This window comes from Chelonia mydas, chromosome 10, assembly GCF_015237465.2.
Source record: "Chelonia mydas isolate rCheMyd1 chromosome 10, rCheMyd1.pri.v2, whole genome shotgun sequence".
Classification (NCBI taxonomy): Eukaryota; Metazoa; Chordata; order Testudines; family Cheloniidae; genus Chelonia; species Chelonia mydas.
Window position 1 is genome coordinate 9,381,124 of NC_051250.2, and position 27,902 is coordinate 9,409,025.

Here is a 27,902-nt window from a genome sequence, read left to right on the forward strand (position 1 = left end):
TGGACTCAGTCTCTGCCTCTGATGGCAAGAAGGCTTAATGTATCGCTAGACTGGCATAGTGAATCATTCAAACCTTGTTCCAGCTTTCATTATCTGTTTGTTTCCTGCTCTTAGAAACCCCTGAATCATCCTGTCTCAGACTGAATTAATAATAAACTGCATCCTTGTCCGCTTACATTACCTGTTGGAGTGGTTGGTGAAATTTGACTGTATTCTGGGCATGGTATTGCAACCATCATGAGTACTGCCTAGCTTCGACATGGGCCAGATACGGATACACCTCTATGGGCAAGCTGATCTGATTTGTAGGTGCATCCCTGATGGCATTTTAATATTTTCTTTTTGGGGCCACCCATCTATCCCCTTTCTGGCTGCATTCCTGTTGTTAGCCTGCACCACTCCTCCTAATTACTTGTATGCATGCTGTGGTGGGTACTCAGTTGGGGAAGTGTTAGAGGATTGCGTGGTCTGGACACAGTCTTCGTCAAATAGATCTATAGCCCTGTGGCCTGTGCAGCATGATCTCTTGCTTTCTCCTGGCTATGCAGTCCTAGTGGAATCTCTGCCCTGGTGCCTCTTTGCATACATGAACGTGGGTATGAAGAGGTTTGAACAGAAACGTAGCTTTAATGTGTTTCCAAAGTAGGAAATGCACTTAATTGAGCAGCTATTGCAATAACATCTTAATCTGCGGAAGATGTTAAGAAAAAACTTCCCAATGCGTTTCAGCTTGTTCTGGCAGAGGGCAGCTCTAGGACTTGTGCGGGGTGCGCTGGCATCTTTCCTTTGGTTCTCGTCTCTTAATCTCCACTGCCCACTCATGTTTGACTGCTTGGTCTGCAGCTCAGTGGGCATAGTAACTTCCACTTCTTCAATACCCCAGAATCTCAAAGCACTCTATTGTTAAGCCTCATGGCACCCATGTGGAGTTAGTGATGTATCATCCCCATTTAACAGATGGAGAAACCTAGGCACAGAGAGATGAAGTAATTTGCCCATGCTCAGACAGTGAGTGTGACAGATCTCACTCCCTGTTCACGTTTCCTACCCACAACACTATCCTTTCCCTGCTGGGAAATGACATTGTGTCACTGAAACCTAGGGACAAGCAGCAGGATAATCTGGCTTGTCATTACTTGACTGGCTTCCAAAGAGTCCTGTCCACACCCATTGGTCAGAGTTTGGAGGCTGTAGTTGAGTCTTAAAATGAGGGAAATTATGGGGTTCCTTAGGATGCTATTGGGGACAGCTCGGTCATAGCAGATGTGGGGATGAAGAGACCCGGCTACCGGAAAGCGCTTTCAAAACAGAGCTGTACTGTAAATGTGGCTGGTTTTGCTGAATATGATCAAATTTTGGGTATTTTAATGAACCCAAGAATCTTGCTTTCCTGTGAAGCTCTTGACTGCAACTCCTGCTCTGGGGTTATGAACTGGAGTCTGCTAATCATTGATATTCCAAAGGGGTCCACAGCAAGAATGGCACGGGGGAATTGGCCCACTTTACAGTGGCTACAAACCAGCTTTGTACCCCTCTCGGGAGACTCGGTGAAGGACAGGTAGATGTAAATGGAGCTCTCTGTCTCATGAAAGAAGGCACCTTGGGGATAATTATACCAGCACATTCCAAGGAGCCAGAGCTTTGGTATGGATGGAAATTAGCCCCATAGAAATTATTGGGGTAGGGAGATGTGTGTGCGCATGCGTGCATGTTTGTTTTGGAGACTGTCATAGCAGGATATGACGATTGACATTTCCTAGTGCCCGTGTAATGTGCTGGAAAGGACCCAAGCAGCAGACCCTAATGGTATGTATGCTTGGTGTGATTGGAAGGAGGAGAAAAATGCATATATGTCATGCCACTTAAGATGACCTGTCTGCCACTCTGGCTCGCAATCTTTTTTAATACTAAATTAATCCACTATGAACTGTGTGCCCTGCTGCTCATGTTTTCTTTGTAGCTTCTGCCATGCCGCGCTTCAGGGAAGGGGATTTCAAGCCCTGGCATCGCTTATAGGCTTCAGCCCGACATTTAAATCACAAGTGTCTCTTCCAGTGAAAACAAAACTGCTGGAGTTTCTGGTTTAAGATGAAACAGCGTGCACATATGTACACATGTGGCTGAAACAAATTGATATGACCAGATATAGGGCAAAATTTCAGTTGTACTGAATTCCCCTTTCCTGGTTAATTAGCTGCTTTCTGAAGTAATGCTCCAAAGTTAGAAGTGATGTGTAAGTGCTATTACAAAATGGTAAGTGGGTGTAAAGGAGTCTAAGATTGTATAATTTACGCACTGAGAGGCTGGCAGAAGGTAAACCAGAGCGTGGTAGGATTGGAAGAATAGTGGATTAATTCTAAATGGAGACTGGATCCAGTTCAACTAAAGGGTACCCTGCTCCCCCCAAATCATGGCATTCCTGGCTCCCTACCAGTACTTCTTCCTCCCTAGTCTCCATGTAGGGTCCCAAAACTCCTAGATGGTATCCTCCTCCCCCCATGGATTTAAATTTGGTGTCTTCGTGACCCTCCTAGCCCAGGTCCTGAATTTGTGGATTCATGGATCCTGCCGTAATCTTCTAGCAGAGGAGCTAGAGGAGTCGTCCTTTAGCTGCTTTTCGTGCTACACACCTCTCCTCCATCCCCTCGTTGTGTAAGTTATACCAGCTTAGCTGCCCTTACACCTACGTACTGGCATGTGTGAAGTGATGTGCCAAATTCAGAAGATGTGTAACATACAGAACCTTTGTTATATTCCTCTGGAGGTCTCTGGGAGATTTGTTTCAATGCAGGATGTCACCAAGTCCCTTCAAAGTTCCTCCTTATAACCAAGAGAAAATAAATTGGTACAGTGCCTACCGCATTGGGGCCTTTTTCCTAATGACAGTCTCTGGGAGCTACTGCAATGCAAATAACTAAATTGAGGTTTTAATAATCTGTGCCCTAGCGTTGCATAATCTTTGCTAAACTTCGCTTGTTCTCAGCTGTCCTTTCTATGCAACTTTAGTAGGTGGAGTTTAAGGGGCTCATTCTGTTTCCACTTTAAAAGTACATCTGACAACACATATATGGGTGTTTGCCATGAGATAATGAATTCAGCCTAGTGACTCTTTTGTCCTGCAGAAAATCAAGGAAATCTGATTGAAGTACAGATTTGCTTTCAACTTTTCCTTCCTTTTTGACTTTGTCCATGACCTACATATTGGATCCTGCCGTGCCAGTTGGAAATAATTGAGATTGTAGTGTAGGTTATTTACCAGACTGTTCCTTTGAAAGTACGCTTACTGTGCCCAGTCCACACTCTCTCTGACATAATTTTGGGGCAGGCAACAAAGCTCCATTAACCCTTTTTGGCTAACAGCCTTTCGTGGTACATTAGGTGTAATTAAAGGACGGGATAGGAAGGCAAGGGTCCTGCTTTTGCTAATGCCAGAATGAATTTTAAGTGTGCCCTGCATCACAATCGGTGTGTCCATTTTCGAGCTCCAGGGATGACTATAGCCAATTGCAGATGTTCACATCCAAATTTACATAATCTTCAGAAACCTGCTTTTGCATAAAGCGCTACTGGGCTCTTGTTGGTTTGAGGCTAAGTATACTGGATTAGAGGCTGCTATGGAAAGCTTGTCCTTTTCTTTGTTATCCCAGAGATTTCCCCCCCGCCCCCCCCCCCCAAGGATAAATATTAAAGAGCCAGCTAGTCAATTGCATAGAAAACTTACTTTCATGTAATTAATCGTGATGAGTCTAGTTTGGAGATTGATTTGTAGGAGAAAGCAAGCAACATTCACAATTTTTGGCTTGTTTTCCTTGGAATAGAACAGGGATTCAAGTCTGGAGCTGCAATTCTTTTGTCTCCCAAAATCCACATCTCCCTCCATCTGACAGGTTTTCACTAACCACACCATAGACTTTCAGAGGTAGATCCAGTTTGAAATTCATCCAAGTGTGGAATGAGGGAAGAATCTTCGAGAAGATTACAGCAGCTATGCTGCAACTCATTAACTCAATCTCTTCCCCTTCTCCACCCCATGCCTGGGGTCTTTTAGTGCTAGTACTAAGTGCCGTTCACTTAATCTAGCCCACCTGGACAGGTGTATGAAGAATGGAATTGCCTTCCGGCAGAGGACTGAAGGAACATACATACAGCATCTGTAGAGGAGTCTGCTTTTGGGAAATGCTAATCCCATTTGAGCATTATGACAGCAGCTCGTTAAAAGTTGTTTTGAAATGTGCACCTAAAGCAGCGGCTTTGCACGCACACATTGCTGAGAATAATGGTAAACCATGTGCGTTTCATTTTAAATTGTGCAAATCGAACATGGAAAGAATTCGCAGGCATAAACTGGCTGTGGTAGGCAATTTATAAGTTTCAGAGCAACATACAGTTTCCAGTTTTAAAAAAAATACAAATCACAAAATTCAAAGGCATATTTTGGCTTTTTTTGCTGCAGATCAAGTTCAAAGCTCTTCAAAAAATATTTCCATAAATCCGGCTTCTTGGAAGGCATATTTAATGTGTATTTTTCCAGTACTCTGAGGCAAATTGTGTAAACTTGGTTAGAGTCCCACTTTTTAACTAATGTATAAATATAGTTTGTCGTTTGTGTGGTGGTACGGTAGCATCCAGAGACCTCAACTGAGATTAGGGCTTTGCTATGCTGGATGCTGTACAAACACAGAAATAGGAGATTATTTTTTTTTTTTTTTTTTGCCATGAAGAGCTTATAATCTAAGGAACCAGTCCTAAAAAGAGATCTGCCTCGGTGGGTGGACCCCTGCACTGAGCCCCAGTGAACTTGTGATGGGGGGAGGGGTGAGAGTGAGGTTATTAACATGGTTCCTTCTTCAGCAGGATTGTGGGCCTTAAATGAGAACCGTATGAAGAGCTGAGGTGGGGAGAGAATATCCAATATGTTTGCTATATTCTAGTGTTCAAATTACATAAATAGCAACTTTACCCAATTGCCTTTCGCCTAGCCGTTATTTGTTGGATAATTTCTTGCAAGCATTGCTGCAGAAATAGGTCCTGAGATGGGAATTGGAGGCAAGAGTGACGGGTTTATGGATTTGTTTCGGGACAAGTTTCCGCGCGTAAGAGTTGGCATGGAAGGAAGCACTAATGCGTTTGTGGGAGGTGCTCCTTAGGTCCGTCACCCAGAGAGAAATGCGAGCCTCTTGTGGATCGAACTGCAGCATGATATATCTGCCAGCATTAATCTTTAATCAGGAACAATTACTCTGAAGTTTCATGTGGGATTCTAGCACCTGAACTTACGATCACTCCTGCAGCCCTGTAACACCACGATATGGATAATTATTTTAGCGTGATGGGTGTGCTCAGAATTGTGTAGACAATAATCTTGGTCTACAGCGGACACCACTACAGTTCAGACACATGATTCACAGGCTGAATGTCAAACGAGGCTCTGCCTTAGTGGGTTTATGTTCTAACATGGATCCAGCCTACCCTATAACAGTTAAGGAATAAACTCTGGACGCACTGCTCAGGGAGATTGCTAGCAGGGTTATAGCAATAACCCATGTGTTTAAGATATGGTTGCATGTCTATTCTAATAACAGCAACCTAGACATGGCTCTGCCCAATCAGCCAATCAATGCTAAAAGACTTACCTGTCCTCATTCTGATGGTCTTCTCTTACCCTGTAATCTGTCCTCCCTTTCCCCCCAATATCTGTGTTGTTCTGTTACTTCTCTGGGTTGCTGTCATGCATATACTTGCTATCTGGGCCTGCTTTCATTTCAAAAATATTGCATATGGATTTAACTTCTGCTGTTTTTTTTCTCCTGCTCTGTAATTACAACCCTGCTGCTCCTGTCTCTCCTGTTGTCACACCAGTCTGCTCTCCATCGAAAGGTCTGTGATGCTCAACGTCTGCTGAACAAGGTGGCAAAAAAATTAGGAGCAGAAGGGGCTGGGGCTAAAAAGATTGGTGTAGAAAGGAGTGGAGGTAAAGGGCTAATAGATTTAAAAAGGTAGTAAACCAAAATTCTAGTGGCAAATGTGGCTGTTTGCTTTTGGGTTTCCTCAAGACTGGAACTGTGTGTATCTGTCACAGGCTGTTGTGACTTTTATTAAAAATGACACTGTTGCCAGTGTGTGATTCTAACGTGGATAAACATTGAGTATCTGCAATAGTAGAGCTTTCCTTTTTCTCTGACCGCAGCGTTTGTCCTCCATGTGCTGTACAACTGACCCTTCAGTGATAATCCCAGGCCCAGTCCTAGGGCAAATCCCAGACAATTTAGTCCGGATTTTGCAGGCTGTACAACCTGCCATTGTTAGTGAGAGCTTAAGTGGCTACCCACCAGCATCTTACTCAGCTAAGGAATGTCTCATGTAAAGTTCTGAGGATCCTTTCCTCCTCTTGTAAGAGCTCCATGTTGTGGTTCCCAATCTCCATTTTGGATCAGGACTCCTTTCAGATGCCTCCTAAATTAGCCACATGGACCCACTGCAAGGTAATAAAGTCCCACACAGGTGGGAAAACTTGATTTCCTGTCTCAGCAAGACTCCCCTTTCCCCTCTGCCGCCTCCTACTCTACCCGTGCAAGTTTTTTCTCTTGTTGCAGAACTAGCATTTCTCCTTGGCTAATAACTTGTATCTGATTTAGTTTCCAGGCAGACCGCCCTGCATTAAATGTCATCATTTTCCCTCTACTACATGAGGACTTGACGGAGGTCATCAGAGATGTCCCCATGATGCACTTGGATGAAATTACCTTGTTTAAAAGCAGAGTGGCTGAGGAACCTCCAAACCTGTGGTGGTGATTATGCCATAGCACATGTAGAACAGTTGGGATGAACGTGTGCAACAGCTTCTTATTGGCCTGGATCCCCCTTCTTGAGCTTATGGCCACCTTATGGGATGCTGTACAATCACTGTAAATCAGTGCAATTGAAAAGCAAAAGAGCCTGGGCAAACATTGCGGTGGGCAAACAGACCTTGCACAAGAATATACAATATCAAAGCCTTTTGGAACCATATTGGGATTTCCTTGTGGTTAATAATGAATTCCTCTTTTACTTTATATTAGTTAAAGGTAAGAGAAACCAACTTAAAGAATGCTCCCTTTCTTACCCTTCACCCCTTGTTGCCTGATATATTTCCGTAGGGGTCCTGTGTACTTTGGTGGTATGCGCTGTTGTTTCCTCAGTGATCATTCTTTGCTTGAGTCTGTTATTAATGGCAAAGTAGGGGGCCTGATTCTGTGTGAGTTAGTGTCCCTCAGTTACAATGGGCACAAAGGTGTATTGCTCAAATTAAATGCATCATAGCTCTTATTATAGATGTGTGTACATAGTTACGCACGTGTGATGAGAAGTATTTCAGGGTATTATCTTTTGAGAGAAGTACCTCAGGTTTGTTCCCCCCACCCCCCCCACCCCAGTAGCAAATCATGATTGTTAACCTTTCAAGCCCATTGCTACATTCTTCTTGCTGTTAGTGTTTGGGTCGTTTGGCTTGTGGGGAAGAATTCCTCATTTGCGTCTTGAGTTTCCCCTCTAGATTTCACAAACTCCGTGTTACCAAATCTCCAGCCTGAATCCCATCTACCCTAAAAATAATAAATAAATCAGCGGTGGTCTAGAGACGTTAGAACACCGTTCCAACTTTCAGTGTAGGTGGGAGCCTAGTGGACCAGCTCTATCCCCAAATCATGTGGATGAGCACACACTAATTTCAGAGATTATATGGAGCATTTTCAAAGGGTAACTTCATAAGCCTTGCCTGCTCTACTGAATGTCCTTAGGAATTTGTAGTGGGCTGGATCACTTTTCAGAGTGCCTTATTGATCTAGCACTTTCTAAAGTGTCAAATCGCAGTGCCAAAAGCCAAAGTGCACATATTTAGTACAAACGTTCTGGGTGGTGGTAGGATTTCCCTTGAAGTGGAATATTCCATGGTCACATGTGGGGCTAATCTTTTCCTTAGAGGTTATCCATTTGAGTCTGAACAGTTTCTATCCAGTGGTATGCTAAACAGCTGTGCTGTGACATCACTGCTTGGGAACTCAGTACTTCTGTGGGTGACATCACAGAATCAGCTAGTCAGTGTTTCCTACAGCAGTGCCATAGTTTCATAAGCAGAGGTTATTGGGAACGGTGTCAAAAACATCCTGGTTTCAAAGGGCAGATTGGATCGCAGAATACATCTTTATGCAGGCTTCAGACACTATTCTCTAGTCCCCTTCTCACTGCTTAAGAATTTCCAGACTTGTTTATCCTGTCCGACACGTTAAATCATGGGCCAGCCTGATGCAACCCACAGGTGTACAAATAGGACATAACTACATGTGTGCTCATTGATGCTTTCTCAGCATTAGCCATTTATTAAGAGTGAGACTGCATATTACCAGATTAATCCATATGAGCACATTTGTACTCTGCTTTGCTTTAGAGCTCACACTTACCTTTAAGAGCATCAAGTTGTTAATTTTTGCCTTATCTTTCTGTACACTTACTTTTCAGCAGCCCCTTCACTGAGTGGGACTTCCAGATCGAAGCTCTCTTTTCCTTTCCTTTCCTTTCCTTTCCCTTCCCATGGGACAGATTGGCTAGTAAGGGTGTGGGAGTGCGAGCTGCTAGTCTTGTAGCTATTAAATAAATAAGCAGATGTGTTTTATGCTTTTACGTGAAGCAGGTGCCCTGTAGCATTTCAGCAGCTTTAGCCAGAGCTCTCACAGCTGGGCCACTGGAGGAGGTGCTCCAGAACTAAACTAGGTTTCCAAAATATACCTGACTTGTGGGAGGTTTCCATTAAGCATGGGTGGGTCGGTAGGTAGCTGTTACCCCTTCACTGGGGTCCTACCTCTGTTTTCTATCTAGTTCTCTCCAGAATCCTGTCTCTCTCTTCCAACCTCTTCTTGTATCTGTGGCTTCGTCGAGCCCTTTTCTTTGTCAGGCTGGGCTCCTTTCTCCCTCACAAATCAGATGTACTTTTTTTTTGGCGGGGGGCAGGAAAATAAGTTACTGCTTTGTCCAGGTGATGCCACTCTGTGCAGTTGCTGAGTAGATCCCTTCTCCAACACAGATTATGGGGGTTAGGCAATGAGGAGATATTGAAGCATCACTAAAGCTGCATTTCTTTTCCTCCTGAATCCTAGCAACTTCAGCATGGAGCAGAGGGAAAGCTGAGTGGTTACAGGTCTGGAGACAGTCCTCTGCTATTCAGTCCATAATGGGAACTATCCTAGCCAATAAACAACGTCCTCAAGTAGTGCATAGTGTGGTGCCTGAGTGATATAGGTAAGAATGCTTTTGCACTTGAGCAGGGATTTCTCTTTCTAACAAGCAATGGGGCACCGTTAAGAGATGGCTCAATGGATTCTAGTCACAAGGAAACTTCCAGCTCCCATTTTCTCCCTGGCGGAAGGATCTGATTTCTGTGATATCTGCTGAAAAAAATCGATTCAGATCTGACTCTGTTGTTCGAAAAGGTGTGGTCTAGTAGGTCAGTGCTTTTCCTAGTCCTTTCTTTTAAAGACTGTGTTGGTGTGATAAGATATGCTTCATGTGGGTCAGTTCCTTTGTAAAGAGATGCTGTATTCTTTCTTACCTCTAGGTAAAATGGGAGTGGATCCCTTTATCAAGTATGTATACAACCATTATTGTATTGCCTTTGGCATGATGCTTAGACATCTGTATTCACGTGAGCAGGTCTGTGTTCTTAATGTGAACCGTAACGTTCACAATAAGGGCTAGGAAAGGCCAGCCACTCGCACCTCAGATCGTGCTAAAGGGACTGAAAAGAATCCCCATCCCCAAACAGTGGAACCGTGCTCTGCATCCCTACTACAGATCCTCCTGACTGCGAGTGAGAATTTCCACTGCTTCTGCACTCCAGGCAGGAGTCACCAGATGTTAATAATGTGCTTATTTTCTCTAAGTGCTATTTTGGCATCGGTGTTAATTACAATTTATATTCTGCAACGTTTACACTGGGAAAAGAACCCACCCTAATAGTCCCCAATTGGCAGTGCTGGGCTATTAAACGTAGCACCATATGTTCTGAGCAGAGAAGTATAAAGGATTCAAAGCATAGTCAGCATTAAGGTTCCATGTGCAGTTTTCGGGGAGGACTTTTTGTCGTCCTTGTTCTCAGTTTTTCTTTGATACAAAATGCCCTTTTTTATTTTCCTCTCCATCCCCTCCACTCCAAAAATCCTTCCCTGTCATCTGTGGAAGTCTGGATGGGACGATCTTCTGACTGACCCCGTTCTCTTGAGCACCCTGAACTACATCAGGTGCGCTTCCCACTGGCTGCTGCAGCTGGCCAGGGAAGGAGCACCAGTTTTTAGATCAGAACTCTGACCGCTCCTCTGGCAGTGGGCTCCATTGCTAGCAAACACACTGGGCTGGCCAAAAACTCCCGTTCTTTGCACATGTTTGGATGGATGCATTTTGACGCTAACTGGATCGGATGCTAAAGTTAAGAGTTACAGTCACAGGATCATTGATGCCAAAACATGTTTAACAAAGTGGCTTTCCATTCCTGCTGCCTGGTGGGTTCTAGGCTTTTTTTAAAGTGGTTTTATTTTTTGGTAAGGAGAAGCTGACTGGACCAAATATCACCTGAGTCAAAAAAAGGCACCTTAAAGAGGATGTAATCCTGTTAGGGTCTCTTCCTCTGCCTTTTGGCAAAGCTCAGTTTGGGCTCTCTTTTGGCACCTTGTTTAAAACCCTCCGACCCACCCACGGTACAGCAACAATACGTCACATCATCAGGTTTCCCGAGTGCAGGGAGTGATGCTAACCTGTCACCATGCAGCATGGCACATCAGCGGTAAGGAAAGAGATTAAAGAGAATTGAGACAGCTTGATCTGTTGGCTGGAGAATCAGACTGGGAGCTGGTTTTCAGTTTCCTCTCTGCCACTTGCTCATTGTGTGACCTTGGGCAAGTTGTTCAACCTCTCTTTGCCTCAAGTCCCCCATCTGGCTCCCAGCTCACACTAGGCTATTGTAAAGCTCTAAAGTGTTGTCTGTCTTGGAGGACAAACAACTGAGGACAGTGCTAATTTAGGAGGAGGGGGGAAATGGGATGAATTATAGCAGCTGTCTTGAGTTTCCTTACGTGGCCCGATGTGGAGCAGATCCCTGGTGCTGCCAGCTGCAATCCCAGTATCAATATCCTGATTGTCTCAGGTGACAGAGTTAAAAACACAGAATAAAAAGGGCATTGGGGAGCTTCCCAACAATGGAAACTGCTGTTGAACACATCCATTCCCCTTGAAAGACCACATGAACCATATACTACTAACACTCCCGTAGGCGGTCACCTTCTGTAACTGTCTGTTACTGGACTTATCCTGCTGCTGGCAACGGGCTGCCCCATGACTGCCAGTGACTATGGGCTAAAAGAATTCTCCATTGCTCTCCTCGTATTGAGAGGAAGGGATGAAAGTCTTGCAGATGAATGCTACTATAGGGCTTGCCAAGAGCCCTCAACTCTTGTTTATCCCCATGAGAATTGCGGGTGCTCAGCACCTTGTAGGTCCAGCCTTTCACCTTTTGCAGTGAGGTCTCCTAACTTCAGAAACAAAATCCCGATACTTAATTTACCAAAAAATTAATACTCCAGGTCGTGCGGTAGTTTGTCTGATCTGCTCATGGGAGACTAAATCCAGTGCTGATCCTGGCTGATGCCGTGTACAGCCAAAGCCTTTCGCTCTTACCTGGAGGAGAATAAGTCTGTAAAAGGAGCAACGTTTACATGACTTGGCTATTGCAGAGGAAAATCTCTCTCCATTGCAGGGTCTGTAGGCTGCCTCCCTGTTCGATTACATGCATAGGCAGCCAGGGCTCTCTAGCAGGAGAATCATTTCCATAGAAACCGATTGGGATGTTGTAGAGGGAATAATGATTAATAGTGAAGGGACGTTGCCTCAGGCCTTTTTCATTTTTTCGGGGGCAGCGAGGGACAAACCAGAATGAAGCAGAGCCCAGGTAGGGGGAGATGCAGTCACTAATGAAAAACATCTCTTCCATTAATTTCCAGGGCAGCTCCCCTCTTCTCCCTCCCTCGGCGGCTGCTTTCCAGCTTCCTTTGAATTTTCAAAATGGCTAACCTGGTTAGAAATAATGATAAAAGGATGGATGAGGCCTGGCTATTAACATGGTTGCTGTTAGCAGCAGGATCTCAACCATAAAACATGAAGCAAGGGAGACATTGACCTTTCTGCTGTTTTGAAATGAATGGAGACATCAATATCTATTGTTTTCAGTGGCATTGACCTCTGACACTCACTTCTCCTTCTCCCTCAGTCTTTTATTTCCCCCTGACACTTGGGGAGAGGGGTCAGTTTGTACCATCTATTGATCCTGATCTTACTTGGTGATAGGGAAATAATTAGAATTGTAAAAGATCTACAATGTATGAGAACTATCTATCTATATATATACACACATACATACATGTGTACAACCCCCCACCTCACCCCTCATGGAAATTCAAAACTCCTAGATCTGAAAGAAGGCCGATCAATTTAGGTTTAATTACTAAATGTTTTTTATTTTAGCTTTGTAAATGCTCAAGTGTAGCGTTTTATGTTACTGTCATCCGAGTCTGGATGCTTGGTGCCTTGTTTTTATTTATTTATTTTTGTAAGTAGCCCCTCTTATGTGAACAACTTCTCCGTACTGAGAATGTGAAATCGGGCATTGCTAATTAGCTGTATGACAATTAAGTAATGTAGCACAAAACCATTAGGATGTCGGATTTGTTTTTGAAGTTTGTCCTTTGAAGTGGAAGCTGCAACTCTGCCCAAGGCTGCTAGGGAAATGTTGTTTTGGTCAGAATTTTATTTGAAAAATGTCAATGTAAAGTCCCTGTTCTGTTGAGAATCTCCTGTATTCACTTCTATATAAACAGAGGGTGAAACTTTGTTGTCATAATGTTAAATTAAAAAAAAAAAAGGACATTTAAGGAACAGTTGGTCTCTAAGTAACACCCACTTTTTTGGTGTAACTGTTACCGAAACCGTTGTTTCAGCTTGCTGTAAGAGAATTGTATTACAATGAGAGTGAAGACGTATGTTACACCAATAACATGAAAGCTAGAGGAGGCAGCCGCTCCCAAAATCAAGATTTAGCCTGTGATGTGCTAAGTGACACCAGGAACCCAAGCAGCCGGTTTGCAAATGACTGACAAACTCAGTTTTAACAGCTCCATCTGTGCACTGGTTTTACACTTGTATTTACAGCTCGCTCTTTGTTCATAATAGTGAACCACATTCTCAATGTGCAATTTTTCATGTGCATTTGTGGCATGTAAAAGATTTCAAATAAAGAGTGAAACTGATTTTAAAACAGGTCCAGTTCATTGCCTCCTGCCTTATTGTCTTCAACAACAATGAGAGCGGGGAAAGAAATGTGTTGCTAAGAAGCACACTGTTGTGTTTAAAGTTAACAGAAGCTATATGGTTATGTTTAGGACCACCTTGGTACTAGCTACAACCAAGCATGTTGTGGGTAGGAATGTTCTAAGCGTTCGGACACAGCTGTGCTAACCCACTTCAGTTTTGACTTGGAACACGCCTACTGTTTGCAGTTAGGGGCTCAGTTATGTATTTAATGGAGACCGATGTTGGCTTGTATTTATATAGCACCTTTCCTCCCTGGATCACAAAGCACTTGACTAAATGAACTAAGCCTCACAATGCTGCCTGAGGTAGGGACTACTCTCCAGTTTACAGATGAGTAAACGGAGGCATACAGAGGTGAAATGACTTGCCCAAGTTCACTCAGTCTATGGCAGAGTCTGGAGTAGAACCAGAGCTCCTGACTCCCAGACCTTTAGTCTTATGGCACAAGCCTGGATTTTCAGAATTACCTATGCAAAAATGCACCTAATCACGGTAACTTTGTGCACAAAATGACCAGTTAAACCTGTAACTGCTAACTGATGTGTGCACTATTGCAGGGAGAACAATGGTGATATCACATGCCCGGTCTTGAAAATCCTCCCCCTTGTGTCTGTCTGGCACCAAGTTGAGACTGTAACTTACATATGAACTTTGCCACCCTAAATTTGAGCCCAGGTTCTCAAGGTAGATTAAGTAATGCATTGCAGCCAGCTGGTCCCCATGCCTTAGCCAAGCTAAATAATGTGAACTTTCAGAGACCTATGTGCTTGTTACCATAGCTGGAGGGGAGAACCTCTTTGAAAAGATCTGCTTATTAATGTAGTGCCCCAGCAAGCATCCTCACCAGTACAGGAAGGAGCTGACTAATCTGACTGCAGCAAAATGTGACCCAGGGGGTATTAGGAGTCAATTTGTGTAGCTGAGTGAAATTACGCCATCTTTATTTCAGAGACTCATTTGACCTGAGATCATTGCAGTAACGGAGTGAGAGAGAAGGGAATCTAAAATTTAGTAAATAAAACCAGGAAATACAACGACATGGTGAAAGCATTAAAAATAATCAACTGTCTGAATCGCGACTAATCAAACCTTTTTCTGTGACCTCCCAACTGGATGAGGATTAACCTGGATCAGCACCTCTGGGTCCATAACCTCCTCTTTGCCACCTCAGAATCCTGATGTCTGGTTTCATGAGGAGCCTGTGTAGGTTGTTGATGGTGTATGTTTGTGCCATCAACTGTCTAAGGCTGATGGAGGGGTATTTTTGGAGTACTGTACCAAGTCCTCCTCATGCATAGTAACAGCTGGAGTGGCGGCAGCCTCTATCTGTCTACAGTAGAACAAATAGGCTCTAACCATGGTGGTAAAAATTCCTGCATCCTCTCTGTACTACAGCTTCCATCATTGTTTCTCCATTAATGACCTACGGCTATGCAGTTTGCTAGAGCAGACGTCTGAGGCCTGGTCCACAATCAGAGTTGTGCCTGTTTCACTAAAGGTGTGATTTTAAATTTGAAAATGATGTAGCTACATGTTTGCACATGCTTAAATCATTGAAATTAAGTGATTTGCTAGCATGAGAGAGGCCCAGCTGGGAGCAGAAGTGTATCTGGCTTACTTGAGTTTAAATGTTCCGGGGCAAGCTAAACTGAAACATAACCCAGTGTGGACACTTGTTTAAAACTGGTATTTCACCAGTTTAACTAAACCGATGTAAATTTGTGTGTAAACAAGCTCATAGAATATTGAGCATCTTGCATCTGGTGGAATAGCACTAAGGAGTGACACAGGCAAGTCTCCTGAAAATGGCTCATGGTTTCAGTGACCTTTTTCATAGAATCTAAGGACAAAAGGAACATGTGATAATTTAGCCTGACCTCCTGCATAACACAGGCCATAGAACTTCCCCAAAATAACTTGCTTGAACTAGAGCATATCTTTTCCTTTGCTGCTTTGGCAGGTTTGACCTAAGGTGCAACCCGTGAGGAGCCTCCTCTACATTTCACTCACAAATGCTTAAGTTATGGTTTTGTTTTATCATTCCAATAACTGTTATCTAAATGTGCTTTTAGGGGAGAGGAAAGAGATAAGAGAGGAGGAGGCTGAGGAAGGAATGTGCTGTCTGAGTCTATTATAGAATGCCAAACGTTATTGCTGAGGTTTGCTGCATTGTTTCAGCATTTATAATCTGAGAGGAGGAATTGGGGAAAAATGACAAACGTTTTAGCCTGCAACTCTAGCATCAGATGTATTGGCAGATGAGGGGGGAGTCCCACTAGGATGGAATGTAAAGGAAACGTATGCCTAGAGACAATTAGCCTTCAAATCTTTTACTGGTAATAGTGCCTTTCAGCAGACTATCTAGGAGTGCTTTACCAAGATGGCAAAAAGAAAAGGAGTACTTGTGGCACCTTAGAGACTAACAAATTTATTTGAGCATAAGCTATTCCTCCCCCTCCCACCCCCCCCTTCCTCAGACGTTCTTGTCAACTGCTGGCTGGAAATGGCCCACCTTGATTATCACTACAAAAGATTCCACACACCCCCCACTCTCCTGCTGATAATAACTCACCTTACCTGATCACTCTCCTTACAATGTGTATGGTAACACCCATTGTTTCATGTTCTCTGTGTATATAAATCTCCCCCCTGTATTTTCCACTGAATGCATCCGATGAAGTGAGCTGTAGCTCATGAAAGCTCATGCTCAAATAAATTTGTTAGTCTCTAAGGTGCCACAAGTCCTCCTTTTCTTTTTGTGGCTATAGACTAACACGGCTGCTACTCTGTAACCTGTTACCAAGATGGGGTGGTATTCCCATTTTCCAGATAGAGAAACATGCACAGAAATTAAGGGACTTGCCTAGTATGAGAGAGGCCCACCTGGGAGCTGAACTTTTCTAACCTTTGACTATCTTTCCACTCTATCCAGTCACTTCTGTGCTACTAAGTTTCTTAGCCGTCCCGTAACTTGGGCAAGGGAAATAAAGAGGCTCTGCAGCTACTTCTGGAGAAGAGGGGAACGTGGTAGTTGTATAACAGCCCTCATCAGTCATCCAGCTGTTTAGGACATGGAATAATATTCCAGAAGGCTACCGATTCACCCCTTGAGTCTGATGCCAAGTGAAGGCCGGGTGAAAGGTGAACTCTGCGCTAGATTCCAGCACTAGGTAAAGATCATCCTGTAACTGGTTCACTGCCCACCTATCCGCCTAAGAAGCGTGTCAAAGAAAGCTCCCTTTGCGAATGATAGAGAAGGAATGTGTAGTCTCTAGGTACAGCTACTCGGAGTGAAGCCTCCAAGATCTCTCATCGCTCTCCAAATGAAGTAGCAGGAGGACAGGTTGGTATGTTGCAAGCTGTAGGGTAGAGTGGGAGAAGATGGTTGTGCCTCTTTCATAAAATTTCCAGACAGGAAAAGTTGTTGTGCCTGCCAGGCAGGGGCTCACCTTAATTATTATTATTTTTTTTTAAATAATCTGAGGCTGATGTGCCTCTGCCCATGCAGATTAACAGCAGCCTGTCTGCATGCTCCACCCCCACCCCTCCACTTTTCTTTGTAATCACTCCTTTGTGTGAAGTGTAAACATTTCCAGATGTGGAGGTCTGTCTTGTTTGTTCGGTCTCACTGGACTGGGACCATTGGCTGGCTCAGAAATAGGCACTGTCCCTAGCAAGATGATAGATTAGGGCCAGCATTCTCAGGCCAAGGGAAAGTCAGGGTGTCAGGCGCAAGGAATGGGCCTGCACAAATATTTACTGACAGAGCTTTGTTTGGAAGGAGACCTGAACATTCAGAAAGTCATCTGCGGACAAGATAATGAATCTAAGTATCGAAAAGAAATCACCTGGCAATGAAAGCAGCCTGGACTATGCACAAAGAAACTCAGCTTCTTATCAATGGCTGTGCAAGGTAGGGAACAATCCCTCATGGGTGAGAAGACGGAGGAGATGAACTAAATCTCTTCCATCCCTGTCTTCCGTGAGATCATATCCCAGTCTCCATACTGTTGAATTGGCTTCTCGTGTTGTCATGCACTCTGAGAAACAGACCTGCTCTCTCAAGAGTGCAGTGAGGCTGTGGGGCTTGCATTGGTGCAGGGAATGGGTCCTGTAGACTGGGTGTGTTAACTTCCTGTTGTTTCAATTTGTGTGGCCCTGGTTACCCACCATGGCAGATTCAAAACAGGTTTTCAAACAGAAAATTAAGGAGGCAACAAAACTAGAATTTAGAGCTACTGAAACAAATGTCTTGCATCCTGGCTTGAAGACTGGAAGACATGGGCTCTGGTGGACCCTCAAAGACAGTGAATTTCTAAGACAGGATTCTTTGGCTAAGAGTGCCCATATTTGATAGTTCAATGGTTCCCAAACTGGGGGTCACAATCCCAAATGAGGTCACACCACCAGCACATGGGGTCATGGCAATCCTTAGTGTGCAGAGGACACCATTTTGCTCCGCACACCACGACCTTGTATGTACAGTGTGTGTGAGGTCATAATGCAGGGAGGATGCCATTTTGCTCTACAACATGGGGTCCTCCGCACAGTATGACCTCGCATGCACCATATGTATGAGGTCACACAGTGCGGAGGGTGCAGTTTGGCTCTTCTAAATGGTATACTCCGTGCTAGCTGGAGTCCCCGCAGGAAATACTTCATTTAAATGGGCTGGTGCAGGTAAAAGTTTTGGGACTCCCTGCCGTAGATGGAGGTCAGTGCAATCCGTGGAGTTACACCAGGGCTGAATTTGGCCCAAGATGTTTAAACGAGGAACCTGCTCTTAATAAATTAGAGAATTGGTCTGAAATCAACAAGATGAAAATAAAGATGGAAAAAATCAAATGTACAAACAAACTGTGGAATAACTGGCTAGGCAGCAGTACTGCAGACAAGGATCTGGGAGTAAGAGTGGATCCCAAACTGAATGAGTTAAACCATGATCTAGGAGGAAAGGCTGAAAAAATATCGAGCACGTTTAGTCTACTGAAGAGAAGGCTCAGGGGGACGTAAGTCTTCAAATATGTAAAAGGTTGTTATAAAGAGGACAGTGATCAATTGTTCTCCGTGTCCACTGAGGGCAGAATAAGAAACAATCGGCTTAGTTTGCAGCAAGGGAGCTTTAGATTAGATATTAGGAAAAAGAATTCTAGCTCTCAGGATAGTTGAGCGCCGGAACAGATTACCTGGGGAGGTTGTGGCATTGGAGGTTTTTACGAACGGGTTAGCCAAACACTTGTGCATTTGTCAATCTCTGTCTGCCTCAGTTCTGCGTCTGTAAAATGGGGCTAATGAACATAAGAACATAACGGCCATACGGGGTCAGACCAAAGGTCTATCTAGCCCAGTATCCTGTCTTCCGACAGTGCCCGATGCTAGGTGCCCCAGAGGGAATGAACAGAGCAGGTAATCATCAAGTGATCCGTCCCCTGTCGCCCATTCCCAGCGTCTGGCAAACAGAGGCTAGGGACACCATCCCTGCTCATCCTGGCTAATAGCCACTGATGGACCCATCCTCCATGCATTTATCTAGTTCTTTTTTGAACCCTGTTATGGTCTTGGCCTTCAACATCCTCTGGCAAGGAGTTCTACAGGTTGACTGTGCATTGTGTGAAAAAATACTTCCTTATGTTTGTTTTAAACCTGCTGTCTACTAATTTCATTTGGTGGCCCCTAGTTCTTACGTTATGAGAAGGAGTAAATAACACTTCCTGTAGCGGTGTGGCGCCTCACCCATGCGGCGCCTCCTGCTGGTCGTCTGGGAATTAACTCATTTTCCAGCCTCCAGAGCACCCTCTGCAGGCCTGTGTCCTGCTTGCCCCCGTGTCCCTTCCAGACCCTGGTGCCCCTTTTACCCAGGGTGCTGCCCCCTGGCAGTACACCCAAAGATCTGGGTCTCCCCTCCCCAGGGTATCCCCCCAATCCTCTACGCCCACCTCTCCTCAGTCTGTGGCCACTGCCAGTCATCACCTAGCCCCCGTTTCCTGGGGCCGACTGCAGTGTAAGGACCACTCATCACAGGCAAGGGGGGTTTGGACCTGCTGCCTCTGCCTACCTTTGGCTGCCCCCTGCAACCCCAGTACCTATTTGGCCTTACTCTAGGCCTCCAGCCTGTGGGGTTTCCAGGCCGGAGCTCCTCTGGCCTTCCCTCAGCCCTGCTCCACCTCTGGTACGCTCCCAGCAGCCAGGCCCGTCTCGCTCCACAGCTAGAGGAGACACTGTCTGAGCATCTGGCTCACAGCCCTTTGATAAGGGCCAGCTGTGGTCTGTTTGGGGCATGGCCCCAGCTGTGCCTACTTCCCCAATCAGCCTGGGAGCTACTTGCCCCCAGGCACAGCCCTCTCCTGGGCTGTTTTAAGCCCCTCAGGGCCGGAGCGGATGACCACCCACCCCGCTACACTTCCTTATTTACTTTCTCCACACCAGTCATGATTTTATCATATCTCCCCTTAGTTGTCTCTTTTCCAAGCTGAAAAGTCCCAGTCTTATTAATCTCTCCTCATATGGCAGCTGTTCTATACCCCTAATCATTTTAGTTGCCCTTTCCTGAACCTTTTCCAAGTCCAATATATCTTTTTTTGAGATGGGGTGATCACATCTGCACGCAGTATTCAGGAAGTGGGCATACCATGGACTTCTATAGAGGCAATATTATATTTTCTGTCATATTCTCTATCCCTTTCTTCATTATGCCCAACATTGTTTGCTTTTTTGATGACTGCTGCACATTGCGTGGATGTTTTCAGAGAACTATCCACAATGACTCCAAGATTTCTCTCTTGAGTAGTAACAGCTAATTTAGATCCCATCATTTTATATGTATAGTTGGGATTATGTTTTCCAATGTGCATTACTTTGCATTTATCAACATTGATGCTGCCTTTTTGCCACTCTTTGCCTGTCTTGTCTATTTAGATTGTAAGTTCTTTGAAGCAGGGACTGTGTCCTACTATGCATATGTGTTAGCATCTGAAGAGGAGATATTGGTTAGGATCTTTAGGTGCTATGGTGGTTTTATGCAGATTAACATAGAGTTCACTGTGTAACAGGCAGCATGAAGATAGTACAAAGAATAGCATTGGAAAAGAATGCAAAGGGCTCAGGTGGGCAGGAGACATGGGAGGAGCTGGCTGGGAGGAAGTGGGAAGAATTGGATGCAGAGATGTAGACAACACAGAGCCCTGCAGAGCCTGACTTGGATACTGAGGGAGAGGGGAAGCCTGTGAAGGGCTCTGAAGAGGAGAGTGATGTGCTCCCAGCATCAGGAATGGGAGACTGTTTCAACAGCTGCAGTTTAGGTAGGTTGGAAGAGGATGAAATGGGATGAATGGGGGGAGGCCAGAGAGGAGCAGGAGAAGGTGGTTGTCGTGGTTGGCACAAGCAATGGCCAAAGCGTGAAAAGGGTTTTAGTAGTAGAATGAGAAGGACAGCAACCTTGCTCTCAGTAGTCCCATGCTCCCCCACCCCCGATCTCCTACCACACATCCACTCCCCACCTTTGGCTGAAAAATGAAGATCCTACTGGAGATTTTGACTATCTGCCTGCAGTGCTGTACTTGGCTATCTTCATGCCATATCCTTTTGGCTCTTCCTATTCATCCATTGGATGGACTCAATCCCTAGCCTCCAGGGACACTAGTGACTGAGATCAAAAGGCCAGGTGCAAAGTGCTCTGACAATTATCATTCCATACCCTGTTTCATGCTGGTTTTCTTGTTCCAGTGGCCTCCAGTTCCTGTTTTGTTTGCTTTCCGGGTAAAGCCTGAAACGAGGAAGGCAGGCCAATGCCCTGAAGATGCGGGATAGGCAGATGAGATTGATCGCGCAAGCACAGAACTTATTAATGGATGGAGACGTATTGCCCTTTGAACAAACAAGGCTCTCAGCAGCACTTCCCAGAAGCCCCATTATCACAGAACCAGCACTACTTTCCCCTAAATATATAAGAATTAAAATATATAAAAAAACCCTTTTGCTGTCTGCAGAACAAATACCTTGAAAATGCTAAAGGACATAAAGGGCATTCATGAAAGGGCTGGATGGTTGTTATTGCAGCAGGGGGAAAAACATTATTTCACTGTGCAGATAAAAGGAAACGGAAAAGCGGCATATTTATAGCCAGGGAGCCTGGATTCCTTGTTAAGCCACTGTTATCAAATTAATGTCAAAATGCATCAAACAGGCACGAGTGTTCTGGGCTCCTTATGCAAAGTGCTTGCAAATTGGTTACAAATACATTTGTTTACAGGGTACGAAGCAGGAGCTCACTAATTAGTCATTGTACCAATTTTTTTTGGCAGTTACACAAATAAGCTGTTTTGAAGTATAAATATAAGAGATTTTATGGCCCTCTTTTTTTTTTTTTTAACAAAAAAAAAAATTTTTTTTTTGAGGGTTTTAAAGTGAGCTGTGTGGTGCCAGGTATCCTAGGGTATGTAGTGCTGGCAATCCGTGAATTGGAAATCAGGGGACTGTTTTGAAGTACTGTAAACTGGCTAAATGTCTGACACTGTGTTTCAATGAATAAGGATGGTATTTGAAGAGGGAGATGGCTTGGCCTCTGGCATAGCTCCAGCTTTGTGTCTGGGCCTGTTGGGGGTCCCTGTTCCTCAGATAGGGGATGGGAGATTCTGTGCTGGAACATACAGGAGTTGTCAGAGTTACAGCAGGGGTAGATTTGGCCCGTCATGTCCATAAGTGTCGAGGTCACTTTCTCGCCTCTGCTGCAACATGATGTGCTGTGTAGCCACAGGCAGCAGGTCGCAGCAAATGGGAGGTGACGCAGTGCTCAGGGGCAAAGACGTGACCTTGCACGTCATGGCAGATATTTTCAAAATACACATTCAGAAGTGGCAGGTGCCATAATGCCCTGGCCTTTGTGATGCTGCAGCCTGATCTTCCATCACACCACACACTTGCTCAGGCCTACCCTTCAGCATGGGGCATGCAGCATGCGTGCACGCCACCCTGGAGCCATCTCTGCTTCCACTCAGCTGAAGAGAGAGACCTTTGCTCTGGTAACTGAAGTCATTTCATCGGCTGGGCGTAGCCATAAGAAAACCAAGGACCACCATTCACCACAGATCAGTTAAGGCCCCTGTAATGTGGCCTAGGGGTTAAGGCACAAGGCTGGGTGGCAGGAGATCTGGGTTTTCTTCTGAGCTCTACCCATGATCAGCTTGGTGATCTTAGTAAGTCATCTCTGTTGGCGCATCTGTAAAATGGAAATAATACTTGGAAGCAAAGAGCTTCAAATGGCATCTGTGACATAAGCACAGTATGTTTTGTTTTTAGCTTCATGTATACAGTGTGAATGAAGGATCAGTCTTCACTGCCAAAGGGCCATTCTTTAGCTTCATGTACCCCTAGGATAGCCATAAGAATACCGTATTATTGTAAATGGTCACTGTGACCTCTCTTTGTAAGGAATAAGGCCTGGCATAACCACCCTGGAGTCTAGCTAGAACCTAACTAGCTAGACACTGACTGTGCCACCTTTAAATAGGAAACATCGTAGGAGAGATTGCCTAGCTTATATGGATCGGAATAGGCAGTGCTTAACTTGTAATGAAAAAGGTGCCAGGGCTCCAGCTGTTTAGCTGGAGAGTGGCGGTTGCAGGCCAGGTGCCCAGCTCTAAAGGCGGAGCCACCGCCAACAGCAGCACAGAAGTAAGGGTGGCATGGGAGGATGTATTGCCACCCTTACCTCTGCGCTGCTGGCCTTGAGCCCAAAGATGCCAGGGCTATGAACTGCCAACCCTAATGGTGCCAGGGCAAGAATTATGCACTGGAAATGGAAGTTTATCCTGGTCAGCCAATTCAGGGTGGGGAAGCTGGGCCAGTTTAGGAAAGAATAAGGCTAAAAATTTTAGGGGTAATTTTAGGATAGAATGAGGCTAAAAATCCATCTTTATTCATCCCACACACCAGCACCATAGCCCCCGGACATGGGGGAGAGTCTAAATGAAACCAACCTCCTGGCCAGGGAGGATATAGCTGAAGGCTTTTCAATTTTATAGGAAAGAGAGAAGGAAAGGCTAAATATTGCCTCTTTACAAACCAAAGCCTCAGGATCTCCACTGGAAGGAATGTTAATAGCTCTGCGGTATATTCTCCCTTTGTATCATTTCTGGTAAATTGCCCTTCAGGCTGAAATAGCCTCCCTGACAGCGCTGGCCTCTGTGGCACTGGGCCAGGCAGGATCTCCACTACCTGAGACGCCGGGAACATTTGAGTTTAATGCCGTCGTAAAACACTGCTGTGGTTTCCATTCCCTGCAGTAGCCAGGCAGGAAGGCCAATTTCAGCCCTGCTTTCGCACAGAAAGGCATGAGTTTTCTCCACAGCAGAGTCTACGTAGCATGGACAGGTGTAGCATGCACAGATGGGGCCTCAGGAATTAGACGGTATCTCGGGCATCTCACCCAAACAACAGGGAACTGCTCTTTGTGCCTGTGTTCTTGGGGTTTTACTTTGGAAGGCATTTGGACCTGTAGCCGCTGAATAGCCACTATAGCAGGGATAGAAAAGGTCACTTTATCTCCCTGGCAAACCAGAAGCCTGCTCATCACGGGCTGCTGGGCTCTTGACGTCCCCCTAAAACCAAAACTCTGATCCTGAACCTTCATACCCTAAATCTCAATGCCAGCCCTACATTTCATTGACAACATGTTATAACCACACCTACAAATCTAGCAATATTTGTAACCATAGCTTACGTGTATCAGGAACCTTCCATCCTGAAGACTCCCAAAGCCTGTCACAATACATATAGCACACCACTGAAATGCAGCCACCCCTGGGGTGGAGGGCAGCAACCAACTAGCAAACAGCAGGAGCAGAAATTATGGCCCAGGGGACTAGTTTAAGCCCCTACTGCTCTTTCCAAAATATCACAGAATCTTGGCTATCCACCCAGGACTTTGTTCTTTTACGATCTTGGGTAACATTTTTAAAAGGGCCCAAGTGACTTCAGAGCTTAAGTCCTGTTTTCAAAAGTGACTTAGGTGCTTTGGAGTAAAAATCTCTGATTTTTGTAGGTCAGTTTTCCTTGGAAGGACAACTGTTCCTGTTGAGATTTAAACGTGATTTTCTTGCTCTTTCCAGCATCAATCTCCCAATCGCCTAACCCTTGGCCTGAGATCTGTTATGTGTGAGTCTGATTCAGCTTCAGCAGGCTGTGTGCATATGTTGGCCAGCCAGCTTTACTTAGGACACTAGGTTGTTACAATCAGAAGGTGCTGCTCATTGTTTTTTTCTAGGGTTTTGTTATTGCTTTGAGTTCTCTGCTTTCCCCAGATGTTCACAAAGGAGCCTGTCTGTGAGGGTTTCTATGGCATGCTGTCACACCCGGGGTTATTACTGTAGGTAAATAGATACATGTGTCCCTTTTCCTGAACAGCAGGTCCTAGGATTCCAGATATTGCCATGTGCTAGTGGCATGTGCCTTAGGGTGAGGGATGTGTATAATAAAGGCCAGCAGAAGTTGGTGGCCAAATTCAGCTTCCTTCCCATTACAGTGATTCATACAGAGACTGCAGTAATCTAATTAATTCGGGGAGCTCTATTAGTGACCATATAAACTGCAAGGATGGCGCTAGAGGCACCGGACCCCAGTGATGGAATTAATTCCATGAATCCAGCACTGTTTGCAATTCTATCAAAAACCCAAAGAGAACATTAAAGTTGCACAATCAAGTACTCAAAAGTCAAGGTATGCCAGAGAAAGTTACACGTGCAACCTTTTCTTGGCATTAAGATGCAGCCTTTAATTACATGATCACATACGATTTTAAAAAATAAAATAGGATAATACAGTTCTTGCTGCAACTTTAGTTACATGTGTAAGCACCATCTCCTCATTTGTATCACTCTGTGTAAACCAGACAAATAGAGACTATGAAAGTCTCTCACAGAAATGCATCATGAATGAGGCCAGGGACTCCTGCAGAAGCCTGCTTTATTCCTCTCCGTCTTACAAGCTGCATCTTTCAAAGCAGGAGAAAAAATGGTATATTGCCTTATGTGAGAAAGACCATGTGATCATGTAACTGAAGAAGTGTATGCACAAGAGAGCAGAGTTTAATGTGCATCCCTTAAGTGCTTAATTGTGCAACTTTAACTTTCCTTTAACATTTTTTTTTTAATGGGATTTCTTAAGTTGTTTTTCTTGAAAGGGAAAAAGATCAGTAATCTGGAACTGTTTGGCCAGGCACCACGGGAACGCCCTGGCCGTGGCAGGGTGAGACACTATGAGGCAAAGTCTGATTCAATGTATACGTTGCTCAAAGAGTATTTGCTTCACTGAGGGCTCTTTTTGTGCAGTTGAAAACTCGCTGTACCCGCCATACTGTAGTTTCCATTACATGCCATCTAACATCCTTCCTGGTTAGACGACATGGAGTTAAGTGCCAATAATATGCAGACGATGCACAGCTCTGCCTATCCTTCACAAACACCCCACTAAGTCAAGTTGGCCCAGTGCTTGGATGATATCGTGGATGAAGAACAGCTGGTTGAAGCTTAATCTGAGCAAGACAGAGATGATGCTGGTGGGCAGAAGAAAGCTTTTTGACGAGTTTTTGCCACAGCGTGGGTCTTCTTTGTCTGAAGGTACACACCCACACTTGACCCATTAGATCCATAGTGTAGATTCCTAACTGATGCTGTTTTCACATTGCAACATCTGTGAGTAATGCTTTCTACCATCTCCAGTTACCTAGGAGACACTATTCCGTCCCAGCAAACAACGCCCCCGCCTCAATTATTCTCACCTCTCAGCTGGACTACAGCAATGCAGTATACCTGGGCATTAAATCTTCAGCACTTCGAAAATGCCAAAGCGCATCTTCTCAGCAACCCAGGCCACCACAAACACATCACATCTGTCCTCCGCTCCCTACGCTGGTTTCTCATAGAAGAGCGAATCAAGTTTGAGTGTCTCAGTCCTTATCTAAGTGCTCTGTGGCCTGGGCTCAGGGTATCTAAAAGATCAGCTGAAGCTCTGGGATGAAGGCTGTGGTTGACAGTTCTGCTCCTCTGGCACAATAAGGGTAAAGCTCGTCTGCGCAGGAGACAGAACGTTCTTGGGAGTCAGCCCAAGACTGGTGAATTAACTCCCCCAGGAACTAAGGACCATCACAGACCTCCCCACTGTCCATTCCAAATGCCAGATGCATCCTTTGACCTTGGCTTCTCTAACATACATGTGTCTATATTATAATAAATTTCAAAACAAAACTCTCCACTGCACACAGTTCTCCCTCTGGGGAGAGGTGGAGAGAACAGACACATGACAGCTGTTAGTCACGTTGCTTAATGCACTACTGGAAGGCACTCAGTTACTATGATGATCAGCGCAGTATAAGAACCTGAATAGAATAGAAATAATGGCAGCGAGAATAAAAGTAGAGACAAGGGGGGAGCATTTTAATTTTCTTGTTTTCTGATGAAACGTGAAGATCATTGAGATGGAGAAACAGAAGGCTGCTCCAGAGGGTCGGAGCTGCAGAGGATAAAACTATCGCTCCAGCAGTGACTAATAGAACAGAGGGGAGGCTGGTGCTAGATTTTTCTTTCACAATGTTAATGAATGGAACAAAGTTGAAGACATTCTTGGAATGATTAAAGCCATAATTGGTTGAGTCAAGATAACGGGATGGCAGTGACTCAGTACTGCCATTTGAACTGCATCCCTTTAAACTACTGTTCCGAAAATGCTTATGCAACTGGAATATCGGTTAGCCTAAAGCAAGTCACTGCCCATTGTTCTAATGGCCGATCAGCACATTGTGGCTGTTCAAAGCATGGCTTACTGCACAATCCTTGTCACAATCCACTATAACTTTACACTCCGTAAGACATGCAAGAAGCAACTTCCAGCTGAGACAATCTCAGCATGGCTCCTCGTGGCGGGTCCAGAGGACAGCTTTGCTGCAGCTCACCTGTTTAAGCTGCAGCCTGTGGTTCTTTAGACCTGTAGTAACATGCCCAGGACACACACAAGGGGTCCAGACATAAGAAGTGTAAGACCTAATTGTTAGAGTACAAGAGGGAGTCAGGAGTGCTAAGTGCTGTTCCCAGATGTGCCACTGTCCGGCTGTCAGACCATCGGCAAGTCAGTTAACCTTGCTGTGCCTGTTTGCCCACTGTAAAGTGGGGATAATTATGCTAAAATGAGAGGAAAGAGGGTGTTGTGAGTATTAGCGGACTAGGACTCAGGATATATGGGTTCATTTCCCAGCTCTGTCACCATTTTCCTGTGTGGCCTTGGGCACATTTCTTAATCTCTCTGTGCCTGTTTCCCAGCTGTAAAATGGTGATACTGAGACTTCCTTTTGCCTACCCGTTGTCTGTCTCATCTCTTTAGACTGCAAGCATTTTGGGGCAGGGACCCGCTATTGCTATATGTTTATACAGTGCCTCGCACAAAGGGGCCCTGAGCTCGGCTGGGGCCTCTAAAGTGCTACAGTCGTACAAAATAATCAATACCTGTGTAGCTGGGCTCTTGGGAGCGTT

The 27,902-nt window shown here is 44.9% G+C and overlaps 1 protein-coding gene across 8 annotated transcripts in view; it reads left to right on the forward strand.

The window, feature by feature from the left end:
• Positions 1–27,902, forward strand: part of FBXL18 (F-box and leucine rich repeat protein 18) — a 93,677-nt gene that overhangs the window by 16,601 nt on the left and 49,174 nt on the right. For 3 of the 8 annotated variants that reach the window (XM_027825174.3, XM_043523536.1, XM_037910787.1), the window contains exon 5: positions 6,636–13,330. The exons of 2 other annotated variants lie outside the window; for them this stretch is intronic. In XM_027825174.3, the coding sequence (XP_027680975.2) occupies positions 6,636–6,792 (157 nt within the window). In that variant the 3' untranslated portion in view covers positions 6,793–13,330. Of the gene's footprint in view, positions 1–6,635; positions 13,331–21,108; positions 21,336–27,902 lie in introns of those variants that run through there. 3 more of the 8 variants (XR_003565043.3, XR_006284178.1, XM_043523537.1) reach the window with 3 other exon arrangements.